This window comes from Guyanagaster necrorhizus, assembly GCF_019112545.1.
Source record: "Guyanagaster necrorhizus MCA 3950 unplaced genomic scaffold BT62scaffold_4, whole genome shotgun sequence".
NCBI classification, from domain to species: domain Eukaryota; kingdom Fungi; phylum Basidiomycota; class Agaricomycetes; order Agaricales; family Physalacriaceae; genus Guyanagaster; species Guyanagaster necrorhizus.
In genome coordinates, this window is record NW_025064883.1 from 1,119,518 (window position 1) to 1,134,610 (window position 15,093).

Genomic DNA, 15,093 nt, shown 5'->3' on the forward strand with positions numbered 1-15,093 from the left:
CAGACTCTTACTCAAGCAGATGAGTGGCCGGAAATTGCCGTGACTGTATAGTCGAGTTTTAAGTTTGTACCCTTCATACCACAACAACCGTCAATAAACTCTCGAAACGTTACGCCTCAAGCCGAATCGCCCTCCCCGACGTCCTCAAGGCAGACATGGCTGAACAGGTGCGTCCCAAGTGCTATTTCACGAGGTGTACTTTCCTGACAAGATTATAGATAGAAAAAGCTTTCCAAAAGCAAGCCATTTTCCAGAACGCCAAGTCGCGTGGTGCGTTCCCTCCGACAAAATACAGTACTCGTTCTAACGGCAACACCTGTAGCTGGTAAAAAGGTCTCGTCGAAGGACAAGCGTTGGTACAAGGATGTTGGTCTGGGATTCAAGACTCCCTCAGAAGCTATCAATGGGACATATATCGGTGCGGCAGTTGTTTACGACTTCACAGAGAGTGCTCATCTTGGGGCAGACAAGAAGTGCCCCTTCACCGGTGAAGTGTCAATCCGCGGCCGTATTCTAACCGGCAAGGTTGTTTCGACAAAAATGACCCGTACCATTATCATCCGACGGGACTACCTTCATTACATTCCCAAATACAGTGCGCAAAGCTCTCAAAATTTCTAGTACTATGCCCTTACATCCATGACAGACCGGTACGAGAAGCGCCACAAAAATTTGGCTGTCCATCTTTCCCCTGCTTTCCGTGTCGAGGTTGGTGATATGGTCACAGTTGGTATGTAGATGGTTGCATCATGATTCCTTTTCCATCTGACCGCATTTCGATAGGACAATGTCGGCCGCTGTCTAAGACTGTGAGGTTCAATGTGTTGCGGGTATCGAAGAACAAAGCGGCGGCCAAAGCATTTGGCAAATTCTAGGGGACGGGATTATTTTGTCATGGCGACTTTTTTTACAAAGTAAAACCATGCTTATGTCCACCACTATGAATTGCGTAGCACTAAGTCCAGCGAATGTGTCGCGGGGATCAGACATCTGCCAAAAAAAAAAAAGTTACAGTATTCGCAAAAGCGAACTTGTGTGAAATGTCCAGCGTCAACGTTCCATATCGGGCATTGTTCTCACGGACCACGGCCTGACCCACGGCTTGACCTGATTGTTGTTGCTGCTCTCAGTGTTGCTCAGCCCCTTCGTTGTTCTCCCTCCTTCCATTCTCCAGGCAGGCCCTGCCGCGTATCTACATTCACGTCCTGCTGCCTTCCCATCGCTGCAACACTGGCGCCAACCCTTTTCTCCGTATTCACCTCCAAGCTCGCCAAGGGTCGACCATCGTCGCCTTTACCGCCTGGCCACCACTCTCCTCAGATGGGCCAGCAGCCATCCAAGAAGTCAAAGAAGGGTAGCAAGGACAAGGACAAGGACAAGGAGCACGATTCACCGTCTCCTGAAACAGCAACGGAGGAGGTGGGAGAAAGCACGCCGCAAAGTTCCTTGTCCCGAACGACGGGCTCAGACGCAGTTAACGGCGTCGACAAATCACTACCGAACGGAGGGCCTGCAATAAGTGTATCGGATCCCGATGGCACTGCCATAGCGTCCTCTGGAAATGGCACTAGTTCTCCCTATCACAGCAAAACCGCCGACCCCGCTTCTACTGACCCTCCTCCACCAAGCCCTGTCTCTCCAGCACCTTCGTCTTCTACATCGCAAGTCTCTCCGAAGCCTTCTCCTGCTCCTCTAGATATACCGGCCACCCAGACTATTCTATCTAATTCAAACATGTTTAGTCCCGGATCGGCCTCCAGTAACGGACTTCAAAGCGAGAATGGAGGAGTCAAGGAGAAGCCGCGGCCGTTTGATGTTGATGACATGATACTGCGTCTTCTGGATGTTGGATATACGGGGAAAGTCAGCAAATCTCTCTGCCTTAAAAATACAGAGATTACTTCCATCTGCCTTGCTGCCCGAGAGGTTTTCCTCAGCCAGCCTACTCTTGTCGAATTGTCGCCTCCTGTGAAGATCGTCGGTGATGTCCACGGGCAGTACTCGGACCTCATTCGGTTGTTCGAAATGTGCGGTTTTCCTCCCGCCGCAAATTACCTTTTTCTTGGGGATTATGTCGACCGTGGCAAACAAAGTCTCGAAACTATCCTCTTACTTCTCTGCTACAAGATCAAGTATCCAGAGAACTTTTTCTTATTGAGGGGGAACCATGAATGCGCGAATGTGACGCGAGGTGAGCAATGGAGCTGGTTGCGTGTCCCTATGTCACTGACGATTCTTTTTATTCTCAGTGTATGGATTCTATGATGAGTGCAAACGACGCTGTAATATCAAGACGTGGAAAACTTTTATCGATGTTTTCAATTGCCTACCCATTGCCGCCGTCGTTGCCTCCAAGATTTTCTGCGTCCATGGAGGTCTATCACCTTCTCTTCACTCTATGGAGGATATAAAGCGGATACAAAGGCCAACAGACGTTCCAGACTATGGTCTTCTGAACGACTTGCTCTGGTCGGATCCGTCTGATACAGCTCTAGATTGGGAGGATAATGAGAGGGGAGTGAGCTATTGCTTTGGGAAAGCTATCATCAATGAGTTCCTCGTTCGCTACGACATGGATCTCATATGCCGGGCGCATATGGTCGTAGAAGATGGTTACGAGTTTTGGAACGATCGAACGTTAGTCACGGTGTTCAGCGCGCCTAACTATTGTGGAGGTAAGTCAAATCACGTTCTACTTCGTTCACGTAACAAAATTGTCCTTACGATTTTCCATCAGAATTTGATAATTATGGGGCATGCATGAGCGTGTCAGAAGACCTACTCTGTGCCTTCGAGTTGCTCAAACCTCTTGACGGTGCCGCATTACGGAAAGAAATGACTAAAGCAAAGCGGAAAAGGTGCGCACTATATACATCAGTCCTTTCACATTCTAATCGCTTTATGTCTAGTATGGCTACGGCCGCATGATTTTTACGACTGTTTTTCCGAAGATATAGGAATATAATAGCTGGTAGGCTCTTGATGGAATTGTGTTCATAGTTCTGGCCGCAGATGTGCGTGATGAAATTGTAGACTAGGGCCAACGGCGTATATGAGGATGACCCTCCGTAGAACATTGACGAAAGGCGGTTTTCGTTTGTCGCTGCGCCCCTCTTTTCACCACCCTGTCGTTTGAATGGCCAGTGGAGATATTGAGCCGCTCTTTTCTCTGACGTTGTAACCATACTTTCTTTTCTTACTTTAGGATTTGGCATTCCGTTCTCTATTGCTGTCTTTCTCATCTGCCTGTCGGCGTTTGTGTTATAATTCTCCCTATACTCATGTATGGTCACATATTTATTCAATAAAAGAACAACTTGAATTTCTCTACTAGGACTGGGACTAAGATTGTAACACATACTTTCTATATTACAAGGGGCTACTCTGAATTAGTGTTTAGCTATATCATAGGCCAATATCCCGAAGGCCGCAACTATTATTGTTGATCCTGCAATGCTACCCATTGTAACAGCTCTCGTCCCGGCGCCGAACATGACATCCGAAATGAAAACAAGGGCTATCGTCAAGAGACCTCCGACTGATGTCATGATTGGGCCCCATACGCCTAGAAGAATCTGGTCATGGAATGTCAGTGACCACAGGACCAAGGAATGTGAAGAAACTCACCATAAAGCCTGCGTTAAACATGACGCCACTGATAGCAATTGTCATTATAGCCACAATCGTCCGCCAGCTGCCTGGAAAAGTAAAGGGTTCAATTTGAAAGTGGTCCAGGATGGGTATAGGTACCCATAGAAATAGAAATGTGCAGACTCCAATGGCCGATGTTAGGAAGTTGGGATGGAATCCAAACGGGGGTGGATAAGCAGCGTCGGGATCCTTGGTATCCGTATCGCTGGAATTCTCAATGTCCATATCATCCGCCTCCGGAAGTGGTTCATATCTCCTCTCGGAAATCAACTCCGGATCGGAGGGTAAAGCAGCGTACTTTTTGTACATAACCTGATACAACGCATAAATAAGCGATGCCATTAAAGTTAGCAAGTCGCCGATCAGAGGCGCCGTCGGACGTTCGAAATCCCGTATTATCTCTGAGCCTGTTTCTTCAGGAGTGGACGTGCTACCTCCGTAGACGACGACTAGAACACCTAGCGTTGCCAGCACAACAGCCAGGAGCCGGCGTGACTCCCATTTAAGGTGAAAGACACGGACAGAAATTATGTACGCGAAGAACGCGTTCGTGTTCCAAATAGCTGAGATAGTAATCAGACTCGTTTGTAGCAGGTGAAACGAGACCTACCCGTCACGTCACTGACCCTGTACAGTTGTCAGAAAAACACACGGAAATCAGAGTGAGAATACAACTCACGAAGCCAGAGTGATAGCAGCAAACCAAAGGAGACCCGGAAACGTCATTCCGATAGTTAACGCGAGTATGAGGGAAACGAAACGGAACCGAGGGAAGCCCGCCGCGCTTGGATGGCACGGAGGAGGAGAAAGATGGTTGCTAACGGCTGCTGATAGGCCGTTTAGGAGAGACTTTGTCGAATGATTAGTGGTAACCCTTAGATATAAGAGATGGAGTGGGAATATGAGAGCGAACGACGAATGAACGACGTAGCTATGAAACGAGTCAGTAGTAATAAGGTCGAATCGATAATTGGACGCACAAGATTAGGAAAGGTTGTCTGTATCCAAGGTCTGTCTGGACATACTAGGAAGGGCAGATAAGCATCTGTCCCAGCGAAGCGCTGGTGACCTACTTGTGTGAACTCGCTCTCTACTACAAAAGAAAATAGAGTAACGATAAAAAGGACTACCGTAAGTTTCCCCCCAATGCGAGGGGTGGAGACAACATGATGACCAGCAGGCATATATGGATCAAAGGAGTAGGAAGGCAAGAAACGGAACGCGCCTTAATCGAGTCGCTACTTGGTGTAGATCACGTGACTAGAAAGTCTCGTACCGTCCGTGTGCGAATTTCTTCAGACCGCCATGCTAAGCGCTTTTTTGGCTTCAAGCCGACCGCTACTATCGCGCCTTCGCCTTGCCCCAGCGCTGGTTCACCATCATCCTCACCGTCATGGTCTCCAATCCCTCACAGAGACGCCACATCTCGCTCGGGGCATGAAAGTGCGCTCTTCCGTCAAAACAATGTGCGAAGGCTGCAGCATCGTCCGCAGGAAGGGAAGGGTTTATGTTATTTGCTCGAAAAATCCAAAACACAAGCAGGTGCGTCTTCTCAGCAATCCTTATCTCCCATCGTTTGAAATGTTTTTGGTATAGCGACAAGGATAAAGGAATGGCAGAAGGTCGATACAGATACACGTATATTAAACCTGGCGAATCCACATCTGAAACTCGTATTGGATTCCCTTTTCTTCCTGCACTCCTTCTGGGACCTCAAACCCCACCCATTCTTTCAATGCATCGTACGTAGCCCTTTCCCATATCAACACCCCTTCTTCGTTGGTCTCAGCAAGAAAATCTGGCATGAAAACATCGCATTCGTCGAAACTAGGTGAGATAATTCTCGTGAGGAGAACACGGTCCACGAAGGGAATGATTGACGATGGCGAGAGCCGAAGGCACTCAGAGTATAAGGATGCACCCCCAATAACGAAAGCACGGTGTGTTAAGTTTTTCAGACTGAGCAGCCTCTCGAGCGAGTGCCGCAAGCCTGACTCAAGGAAGGCTGGCGTATCGTCCATTGATCTCCTTTGACATCATTAGCAAAAGAGACCTTGTTCACAGAGAAATAACACACAAGTCATATTCCTCGTTTCTACTGATAATGATGTTGATGCGATTCGAGAGAGGCCGGAATTTCGTTGGAATGCTCTCGTAGGTATGTCGCCCCATTATGACCGCGTTCTGCTTTCCCTCTGGTGCATTGGATGTGACTCGAGCAAAATATGACATCTCTTTGGGCAGGCGCCATGGAAGCTGCAAGTTTTTCCCAATACCGTTGTTTTTGGTTGCAGCAACGATGATGGTAAGACGAGACATGGCTATTTCGGACTAATGCGTGGTACAATTGATAATTACAATATCGATATCAGCCATCTATCAATGCATGCATGATGCACAAGACTTGGAAAAAATTTAGGCACCAAACAATCATGGAAAGCTATAGAGAAGCTACAGAGCACGTTTGCAAAAAACCACAAAAGAAATTCAATGACAGACATCAATCCCATTTTTTCCATTCAGATCCTGCCGGAGGTTTCACCTCCACCCGCTTAGCCTTGACCTCTTCCCAGTTTGTGCTGAGTGTAGTGCCACCACTCTCAGAGTAGCTCTTAATCATTGCCCGTTTGGTGTCATCATCCGCATCCTGGAAGATCTTTTGGAAGAAACCATTGAGAGTGCTGTCGCCACCAACATTAGGGTCTTCGTCGGTCGTTTTCTCCTTCTCCGTGGAGAGTATGTTGCTAGTAATGCCGTCCCAGTTCTTCTTAGGCTTGACAGAGGTCGTAGTCATAGCAGGCGCAGAGGGGAAAGAAGCAAGAGCTATATCACGGCAGCCAAAATCAAGCGCTTATGCTCACTTGCAGCTGTTTAATCACTTACGATCAGGACTGTCTCCCACCAGTGCGCCCCAACGACCAGACACCATCTTCATCAGCCTGATCTCCACTTTCACCTTGCCAACGGTGTACTCGCAAGATCCGGGATTGACTTGACCCTTGAGTGGCGCAAGAACAAGACTTTTATCGCCGTGTGTGTAGGTAAACTGATACACATCAGTTCAGGGAAATGCTCAAGCAGAATACGTACGAACCTTTCTGGGCTCAAACTGGACGTTCACCTCAGATGGGTCTGCGTTGCGATCAAAGATCGACAGAGTGAGGCGTTCGTCAGTTTCGTAGAACTCGTGTCTGATTAGAGCGATGTAAAGCTTTCATTTCCATACAAAAGTGGAGCATAAAACTGACCTAAGAGTAGACATTGCTGCAATTTTTAGGAGGTAATGGAGGTGACGGCTGAAGAGCTGAGTCCAGGAATGCCCGTCACAGGTGTAATGGCATCATGTGATGTGACCCCTGTCGTAGCATGATGTCATTCATAATGCACGCCGGTGTTGCTGTAGCACCTTCACAGCCTGAAACCACATACTACAACTTCAACCATCATGTCGAGCATACCAAAAGCAGTTCTTTATTATTCTTCAGAGTCTATATGGTCTTCTGCAGGTAAGTACAGTACTACTTGTACACTTTTTCCGAGTCGTGATCTCATTCTTTTGAAATAGTTCTCCTCGCGTTGTAAGAAAGTCCTTCATGATAAGTTGTTGTTTTCCCAAATTTATTGAGCTAGAGAGGAGAAGGGATACGGAGCGGACGAGGTCGATCTCCGCGTTGTCGACTTGAGTGAGTTTTCGCCAGGAATCTTCCTGATCCTATCTGTATACCCAACCAACTGCTTAGACAAGGGCGGAAACTTTGATCCATCGTTTCTACGTCTCAACAACAAAGGTACTGCATCCCTCGATCCTACCTAATGTCGTGAAGTGACATTTGTGCCAGCAATTGTTCCAACCTTGGTCGTTCCACTCCAGAAAACACTCTCGGTGGCCGTGGAGAGTCGATACAGAGCGATCACTGATAGCAAAGTTCGCACTATTTCATGTGACGTTGGGAACAGTATACTGACATGATATCAGGCTATCATTGAATTTCTTGATAAATCTCGCTCACCGTGGTCGCAAACCCATACAACATCGCAAGCCCCGGCACCGTCATTAACTCCAGCGACTATCGCCTTTACAGAAACCTCAGCAGAAATGATAGAACTCATTCATACCGAAGAAGCCAATCCAGATAACCTCAGATATATGAACGCTCGCGACGTGGACTCCTTGAGGAGCTTGGCTCGTGAATTGCTCCCGGTGTTGCATGCACGCAGAGATGTCTTATCCAAACACATCTCCGATGCTAATAGTGGCACAATCCAAGTTTCCGAGAAAGTTACGGCGTTCTGGAAGGAGAAACAGGCCGCAATAGAAGTATTAGTGGGGTTGTATAAAAACGCAGATATTTCAGAATCTGCTTTGGAGCCAGGAGAGAAGACTAAAAGAGCAGAGTACTTTGAAATGGCGAAATCCGCACGTGCCTCGCTCGGTCGTACCCTTCTTAGACTGGAGAAGGATGTCATCGGGCCCTTTGCTCTCGGTACGAGTCCTCAATCCATGTTCCGATTTACTCTTAAATTCATCATAACGCCATGCAGGGGACCAACTATCAATTGCGGATATGCATCTCTCTTCATGGTTGGCGAGGATAGTCAAGCTTGCCGGAGGCGCGGCTACAGACGATGGCATCGCTGTGGTTGGGAGGCTGCAGCACTATGTTGGAACAGATTTCAAGCTGGGAGAAAAGAGCCGACTGTCCGAGTACTGGGAAGCGATGAAGGGGAGGCCCAGTTGGAATAAGGTGTATGCAGAAGGCCTGCATTGAATGTTTCGTGTATACTATTGAACGTTAGTAAGAACGACTGTACGGCTTGGTCAGATCTTCAAGTTGACACGAACTAGATCGAAAGCAGTGAGCATCATAAGAAGTAGATCCGAAAAGTTCGAAGGTACCTAGGCATTGTACAGATATATATCTTAAATAAGAACAACAGCGGGCAATATTCAATAACCAACCAGCGGCGAAATCATGTTCGTCACCACGGAACTTCCTTTTCAGCAACTCATTTGTGTCATCAGATCCAAGATGACCCGGTCACTACCAGCCTGCTTGTCCAACCAAGATGAACTTAGGCTTATCAGCCATCGTATTTCAACTGAAGCCTGGCGTTTTTTTACAGAGCCATACTCCAGCTGGGTGATCAAAACGTTCGGTTCCTTCAACTAGAGGACAGGCCACAGCATCTCCTAAGGAAAAAAAGATATGCCGGTAAAAGCTCTGCTAAGACCTAGAAAAAAATACCATACAGCCCTGGGCCGGAAGCTTGAGAGATGATAATAGGTATTGCTGTTTGTCCGGCAACTTGTCCCAATCTTACGGACTGTTCATGGCAGCGCATGCTCGGAACGAGGATAATCAAGACCAGGTGACGAGCTACGACGCGCTTACTGACAAACAGCAAGACAAGGTATGGGATGATCCATGGCCTTTCGTCTGTGAAACTCGATGGACAGAGATAAATCGAAGACGGATAGCCATAATTTGTACTAGCCATCGAGGTTATCACCAGTTTGTCCTGACGGTTATCGAGGTCATCGATCCTGCTTTCGTCTTGACATGAACACGTATTTTGTATCATGTGCTTCTATGATATAAGGATGACACAGTAACACTGACGAGATTGACGGATAGCAATCATCGCGATTGAAAACACGATGTTCTCCGCAGTGAGTCTGAGAAAGCGCCGATTTACTGTACATAGCCAAAATCCCCAGGGAATCGTGAGCGGACGTCGCTACGACCTAGCCGTGAGGGTTAATTCGCATTTTTGCGCATCAGACAAGTCGAGTTTTCTTACCTACGACATCGGTGATAGTCGCATCCGAAGCAGATGGATAATCGTGTACAGACGACATGAATTGTGAAACCGTAAAATGGTAAGATCGCATCGTCGATGTGACCCACATTCGCACGAAGCGCATGCCTTCCCAGATTATCAATGCCTCCCTTGATACCGTCTGAAATTACTTTCCCAGCGGCCACGATGGGCTTCTTCTACCTCTCGTCGGTTGTACATATCACCGTACTCAGATTCAGTAATTCCCCCATGCACTGTGCTTGGCGTCTCACTGCCTTGCTTCTTCCGTCGAATCAGGGCCAGGGCCCGCTCTCTTTCAGATAATTCACGTGTAATGCGCGCGCTGACTTCTGGCGGCTGGCCAGGAGATCCTGCAGGAGGTCGAGGACGGTGTCGCGAGGAAGAAGACGAGGAGGAGGACTTGGAAGCAAGTTGATGTGTGATAGATGTTAGAGGATCATGAATGGATTTTCGTGCCGTGTCTCGCTTCCTTCGTTCCTCAGCAGCTTCATCTACCTCCGCGTCATCTCGATCGCGGTTGCGTTCAGAATACCATGGCCGGAGATCTTTGGCATCAGGAGCTAATGGTATTCCTTTGTCCGTTTCCATGGGCCCAGCCTTCTTGGTTGAGCGCACGGCTGTAATTATGGCGTTCTACTTCCAAGTTAGTAAACTGGGTATAGAATACAAGCAAGCATACAAACCTGTTCGAGATCTTCAAAAAAGTTGATATGACCTCCAGATGTGGGCAGCGATTCCTTAGCACGCTCCAGCAGCTTCATATCACCGTCTCTCCCCTTTTTCTTGGGGAGAGAGGCAACCCCTGCTCGTTCTCTGAGCAGGTCTATTCTAGCCTCTGAATCCTATATTAAAAAAAAGGTAAGGCACGGCCATGTATTGCAGAAAGGAGACTTACCGCCAACATCATTCTTCCTTCCTCCCGTGCCTCCTTCTCCCGTGCCTCTTCTTCATCGCGTCGGACCCTTTCAATGTTATCCCTACGATACGGATGGTAGGATTTGTGATGAGCGATGTTCAGCTTGCCCATGGGGTATTATGTATGTCATTGGGAATTTGAAAGTGTAATTAAAGGTCAGCCATTGCGCGTGGCTGTGTTTTATCACGTGATATGTACGAGAAGGATTGGGCCGTTCTGGGACATCTTCAAATACCTCCTAGACGCTCCTAGCCTGATAACCGCCAAAAGGCTCTCCTCGACGTCCGCGACGGCGGCGGTGAAGCATTTCTCCTGTGGTCCCTCTTCCTGCTTTCTACTTCTTCTAATTTATCTTGGCTCCAAACTGCGCGCGGCCTAATCACATTCGTTCATCCATGTCTTTCTCCGCTAATTTTTTGCATCCGCAAACTCCTCGGCTGCCTCTTTCGCTCCGTCCAGACGGCGGCGACGACGACGACGACGATAGCAACAACGACTCGGATGAAACGGTGAGGACACAACTGCCGTCGTCGTCTCAGCCAGGAGCGACGACTCCCTCACCGCGACCAGCCTTCCTGTACTTGCCTCAGACTCATTCAGGCAGGACCTCTGTCTCATCGACCGCCAATTCTACTCCCATTCCATCACGCTCTACGTCTCCGCTACCACAGTTCTTCATTTCACATGCCTCATCATCTTCATGCTCGTCTGAAACGGAAAGTGAGTCAGGCTCGCCGCTGTTGACAAGGCGGACACCGTCAACATGGAGGGAAGACAGGCGGTGGTGGTCTTTTACGCGCCGCAGAAGAAGGAGAGGCGGTGGAGTCCTACGGACCTTGAAGAAATGGACAAGAAGGATTGTTCGACATCCGCTCGTTCCTCAGCAGCCCATAACCATCGTATGCTTGTGTCACACTGTCCTGATTTTCTTTGCCTACTCAAAAAAATGACAGATCCTAACACTAGTGGTCCTTACTGCATTTGCTATCTTCCTCCGACTTCTTTTGATATACATCTTCAATCCTGACAAGGAGCCGTTGCCATGGCGTGGTTATTGCTCAATACCATCCATGGCTTCACCAACGGACTACACCATGTCATCGACCTATCCGTATCCATACCCAGAACTTTTGCCAACGGAAAAAGATTTTCCTCCTAAAGACCTAGATTTACTTCCGCCAGCTGGTCTTTTCATTGGTGTCTTCTCAATCGATTCAGCCTTTGAAAGACGTTCTTTGATACGTTCCACTTGGGCAAGTCACCCCAGAAGTAGAGAAGGCGCAAGCTCCGGCGATAATGGGGTGGGGACGTCTCGGTCGGTCGTTCGATTCATCCTCGGTCAACCTCGGAAAGATTGGGAGCAGCAGATTCAGCTGGAGATGGAACGTGCGTATCTGGTTTGTCGGCTTCTATTTTCTACTGACATTCCTTTCAGTGTATAACGATCTTGTAATTTTACCTGTTTCAGAGAACATGAATGGAGGCAAGACATATGCCTTCTTCTCCTGGGCATCACTCAACGCTTGGGTTCCACCTCTATATTTCGATATCCCTACACCTCCTTTGCGCTTTTCATACTTAAATTTGACGACCCCACCGCCACCCCTCGCTCTACACGACTCGGTGCATGCCTGGAGGGACCAGGAATCAGGACGTTTTCGATCTTGGGTACGACCGGATTACGTTGTTAAAGTCGATGACGATTCCTTTGTAATGATGGCAGAACTCGAGTCTCGACTGCGCGTGTCGCTCCACGAAACCCCAAAATCTCATCATCTCAACGACACCGGGCCTCACCCAGCAATACAACTAAAGGATGAAGCACACTGGAAGACAAATAGCACGGTTATATCGACGTCGTCAGATCATTTTATGACGATACTAGATGAGCAGAAAGGCTTGAAAGATCCCCTGATATATTGGGGATATCTTGTCACGAACCGACTGCATCGATTCATGGCTGGAGAGTTGTATGCTCTCAGTTGGAGTCTGGTCGATTGGGTAGCCAAGGACCCTGCAATCAAAGGAGTTACAAAAGGTGCCGAGGACAAGCAAACTGCGAAATGGATGACGATGCATCCATTAGCGTCTGAGATACGATGGGCTAGTGAGCGTTGCTGGATATACGACCACCCGCGGTCTGGCACTGTGTATGTTAGGCATATCTTGTTCGTGACATTTTCCGCTTACCTCCTGTCTAGGTACGCCCACGGCTTCCTTTTTCCTTCCGAAGTAACTCGTGTCAAGCGCAGCGTGGCATCGTATCTAGCCAATGTTCCGCAAGAGGTGACTGGGTCTATGACAATCAATACAGGCTTTCTTCCTGCGCCAGCGTCTTGGGCTCATTCAAGTGTTTCAACGTTTGGCGTTCGATATACACCTCCGGTGTCCAGTCTGTCAACACATGAAGCAGTGGAAGCTCTTATTGAAGGTAGCGATATGTCTACCATCAGTGAAGGCTAGTCGTCCTTTTTTCATTGAGTTTGGCTTCGCCAATTTGACGATTAAACGATCAGGGAGCGCCATGTCTTCAGAATATGCATGGGCACATCGAGAAGGTAGGAAGACAAGATATGAAAACAGCCGTTTGGGTGGAACCATTGTTGTGCACTTCATCAAGAAGAACATGTGGTTTTTGGAGACAGCTCTTGCCTTGCTAGATGGCGAGGAGTATTCGGAGTCTGAAAGGTATCAACAACAGGAATCCGGGCGAGCAGGACAATCATACACACCATCATTGACACCACACTCGTCCGCATTGCTACGCACGAATGTGAATCTCAATCAACATGTTCATTCATAACATTGGCATATATCTAAAACAATTTCACATACTGTAATGTATATCATATCCCATATCTCTTTTCCATGCTTTCTCAATTATTTGTTGGAACTTGGCATTATATACATTTCTTTCTTTGGATTGGACTTAAAAGTCTAGTCTGCGTGCGTCCGTCTTGAATGTGATGTATTGAAAGGTCACAGTTTGCTGCTGGATAAATATTGAGGATATACACATGCCGTTAAAAATTAGTAGCCGTCCAGTTCAACAGGCAAGGGATGATTGAGAAGCTGGTCGGTGGGGACCAACATAGGTTCAATAGATTCATAACGCATCTGCACGGCCCGTATGATGGTACCTTGCCACTGCTTCAGCCACTCGCCTTCCCTGGATCCGACGAACTTGCTCGCCTGCCCGTCTTTAGGGCGCACAATCGCAGCATCCCTAGCAACGGACTGTAACTGTTTCTTATCTACGGTATGTTCAGATTCGGAGTCAAGTGGCAGCCAGCGTTTCAGAGCGTAGGCGCCACCGCAAACCTCCCACCTACCACCGCCCTTGTTATGAAAACGCTTGAACAGCCAGATGAATGGAAATATGAAAAGGATAATGGACAGGAATTTTAACCATTTATTGGAAAGGGTTCTCGAGAGACGGTTATCGGGTCTGATGTAAACTTCTTTGGCGGAAGTTTCGAAGTTAACCTCGAGTGTACCGGTGTAGAGAGACGTCTTGATGATAGAACGGATGGCAGATTCAAGGTTGCGTAAATTCCATCCGTAGACGGACTTGGAGTTAATGTGAATGACTGGAGCCGGTGTATTTATGTGAGCTTACTTTGACGTAGACGAATTCTTTCAGGTATTTTGGGGAAGCGCAGTATTCGTCAGCCCAGGTCCGAAGGGTCTTGGAAGATCTAAGGACAGCGGAGTCTTCTAAGGCTGGATGAGCGCCCGTAGCCTGAGTGCTCGAAATCCACGGTGGAAGGCCGCGTGCATCCCTGTCCTTGATCCAAGAACGGAAAGCTCTTCTTTCCTTCCGCTTCGCTTTCTTTTTACCAGACAGGTCAATCTCCTTGACCATACGACCGCGATAAGCAGGATCAGAATCTGCAACGGACCAGTGAGTCGGTTCTGGAAGGATAAGGTGATCAAGGGAGATGTAAAAGTCGAAGTCGACGACGGTTTCGGTGTAGCTCTCGAGCCGCGTTTCGATCGTGCCGCCGCGACCTGTGTGAGTTACGTGGCGATGGTGAGTTTCTGAATGGGTACCGTGACAGTGAAGAGAGAGCGACGGAGGGGTGCTTGCTTGAGACAGCAGGAATCGATAGAGCGCTTCTCCTTCTCAGGAGATGAGTAGGGCCATCATGACATGGAGCAAGACATGCATACCGTCCGAATTCAAGTGGGGATCGTGAGACACGATGTCGCCATTCCCGGTATCGAAATACTCAGCATGGTATGGAGTGAATTCTGGCGGAGGGTCCCCTTGGGCGTCGTCGAAGTCAATGAGCAGGTGGGTGCTTTCAGCGACGTCGCGAAAGGGCGGCGGGGGCGGGGGCGGCGACGACGATGGCCTAGGTAGAGACGATGGGCCGGCAATGGGCGGGGCGGCCTTGTTGATGATGGTCATGGCGGGTGGAATGGAAACTAGCCTGAACGGGGTAAATAAAAATTTAAATAAATTGCCAAAAGCGGTGAGCAGGCTCCGTGCGCAGCCCTGGGTGTTTCGTAAGCGTCTGAAGCGGCTTCTTTTGGCCGTTGAAGAGACAACAGTAATTGCCAGTCGTATTTCTGAGAGTTGATAGTCGTTATTTCGAGGAGATATTGGCTACCCAACAAGAGGCGCACCGAGCGAATTGATATATTTAGCCGCCTGCAGGAGGGACTACGGCCCAGTTTGGAATTTGAAATGTGGCTGT

General features: G+C 48.3%; 9 protein-coding genes across 9 annotated transcripts; 5 read left to right on the forward strand and 4 right to left on the reverse strand.

Annotated features, from left to right (window-relative positions):
- Positions 1-155: 155 nt before the first annotated feature.
- BT62DRAFT_1072599 (uncharacterized protein) lies at positions 156-1,021 on the forward strand (the record flags this gene model as incomplete). Its single annotated transcript, XM_043178871.1, has 5 exons — positions 156-167; positions 219-270; positions 323-595; positions 647-730; positions 784-1,021. The coding sequence occupies 5 exons, from the start codon at positions 156-158 to the stop codon at positions 873-875; spliced, it is 513 nt and encodes a 170-aa protein (XP_043044037.1). The 3' UTR covers positions 876-1,021.
- A 299-nt stretch (positions 1,022-1,320) lies between these two features.
- On the forward strand, positions 1,321-2,928 carry BT62DRAFT_885083 (phosphoprotein phosphatase PPZ; the record flags this gene model as incomplete). The annotated part of the gene is made up of 3 exons (XM_043182812.1): positions 1,321-2,191; positions 2,250-2,675; positions 2,738-2,928. 3 exons carry the CDS (start codon positions 1,321-1,323, stop codon positions 2,926-2,928), a joined length of 1,488 nt encoding a protein of 495 aa, XP_043044038.1.
- A 277-nt stretch (positions 2,929-3,205) lies between these two features.
- Positions 3,206-4,863, reverse strand: BT62DRAFT_991448 (uncharacterized protein). The gene is made up of 6 exons (XM_043190282.1): positions 4,725-4,863; positions 4,632-4,675; positions 4,331-4,582; positions 4,262-4,278; positions 3,628-4,214; positions 3,206-3,575 (listed from the first exon to the last, which is right to left on the reverse strand). The coding sequence occupies exons 1-6, from the start codon at positions 4,833-4,835 to the stop codon at positions 3,390-3,392; spliced, it is 1,197 nt and encodes a 398-aa protein (XP_043044039.1). The 5' UTR covers positions 4,836-4,863; the 3' UTR covers positions 3,206-3,389.
- Positions 4,864-4,956: 93 nt separating this feature from the next.
- BT62DRAFT_1001351 (uncharacterized protein) lies at positions 4,957-5,259 on the forward strand (the record flags this gene model as incomplete). Its single annotated transcript, XM_043176728.1, has 2 exons — positions 4,957-5,193; positions 5,248-5,259. The coding sequence occupies 2 exons, from the start codon at positions 4,957-4,959 to the stop codon at positions 5,257-5,259; spliced, it is 249 nt and encodes an 82-aa protein (XP_043044040.1).
- Positions 5,260-5,262: 3 nt separating this feature from the next.
- Positions 5,263-6,209, reverse strand: BT62DRAFT_520479 (uncharacterized protein). The gene is made up of 3 exons (XM_043181244.1): positions 6,151-6,209; positions 5,729-6,091; positions 5,263-5,676 (listed from the first exon to the last, which is right to left on the reverse strand). Exons 2-3 carry the CDS (start codon positions 5,968-5,970, stop codon positions 5,295-5,297), a joined length of 624 nt encoding a protein of 207 aa, XP_043044041.1. The 5' UTR covers positions 5,971-6,091; positions 6,151-6,209; the 3' UTR covers positions 5,263-5,294.
- Positions 6,210-7,046: 837 nt separating this feature from the next.
- BT62DRAFT_927819 (uncharacterized protein) lies at positions 7,047-8,490 on the forward strand. The gene is made up of 7 exons (XM_043185358.1): positions 7,047-7,157; positions 7,217-7,229; positions 7,282-7,334; positions 7,392-7,439; positions 7,491-7,576; positions 7,628-8,135; positions 8,194-8,490. The coding sequence occupies exons 1-7, from the start codon at positions 7,097-7,099 to the stop codon at positions 8,418-8,420; spliced, it is 996 nt and encodes a 331-aa protein (XP_043044042.1). The 5' UTR covers positions 7,047-7,096; the 3' UTR covers positions 8,421-8,490.
- Positions 8,491-9,591: 1,101 nt separating this feature from the next.
- On the reverse strand, positions 9,592-10,501 carry BT62DRAFT_916923 (uncharacterized protein; the record flags this gene model as incomplete). Its single annotated transcript, XM_043184017.1, has 3 exons — positions 9,592-10,107; positions 10,158-10,316; positions 10,370-10,501. 3 exons carry the CDS (start codon positions 10,499-10,501, stop codon positions 9,592-9,594), a joined length of 807 nt encoding a protein of 268 aa, XP_043044043.1.
- Positions 10,502-10,619: 118 nt separating this feature from the next.
- On the forward strand, positions 10,620-13,388 carry BT62DRAFT_943447 (uncharacterized protein). The gene is made up of 5 exons (XM_043187879.1): positions 10,620-11,289; positions 11,344-11,776; positions 11,826-12,540; positions 12,592-12,848; positions 12,907-13,388. Exons 1-5 carry the CDS (start codon positions 10,786-10,788, stop codon positions 13,191-13,193), a joined length of 2,196 nt encoding a protein of 731 aa, XP_043044044.1. The 5' UTR covers positions 10,620-10,785; the 3' UTR covers positions 13,194-13,388.
- On the reverse strand, positions 13,202-14,810 carry BT62DRAFT_927823 (uncharacterized protein). The gene is made up of 3 exons (XM_043185359.1): positions 14,564-14,810; positions 14,010-14,512; positions 13,202-13,960 (listed from the first exon to the last, which is right to left on the reverse strand). Exons 1-3 carry the CDS (start codon positions 14,802-14,804, stop codon positions 13,421-13,423), a joined length of 1,284 nt encoding a protein of 427 aa, XP_043044045.1. The 5' UTR covers positions 14,805-14,810; the 3' UTR covers positions 13,202-13,420.
- Between the last annotated feature and the right edge of the window lie 283 nt (positions 14,811-15,093).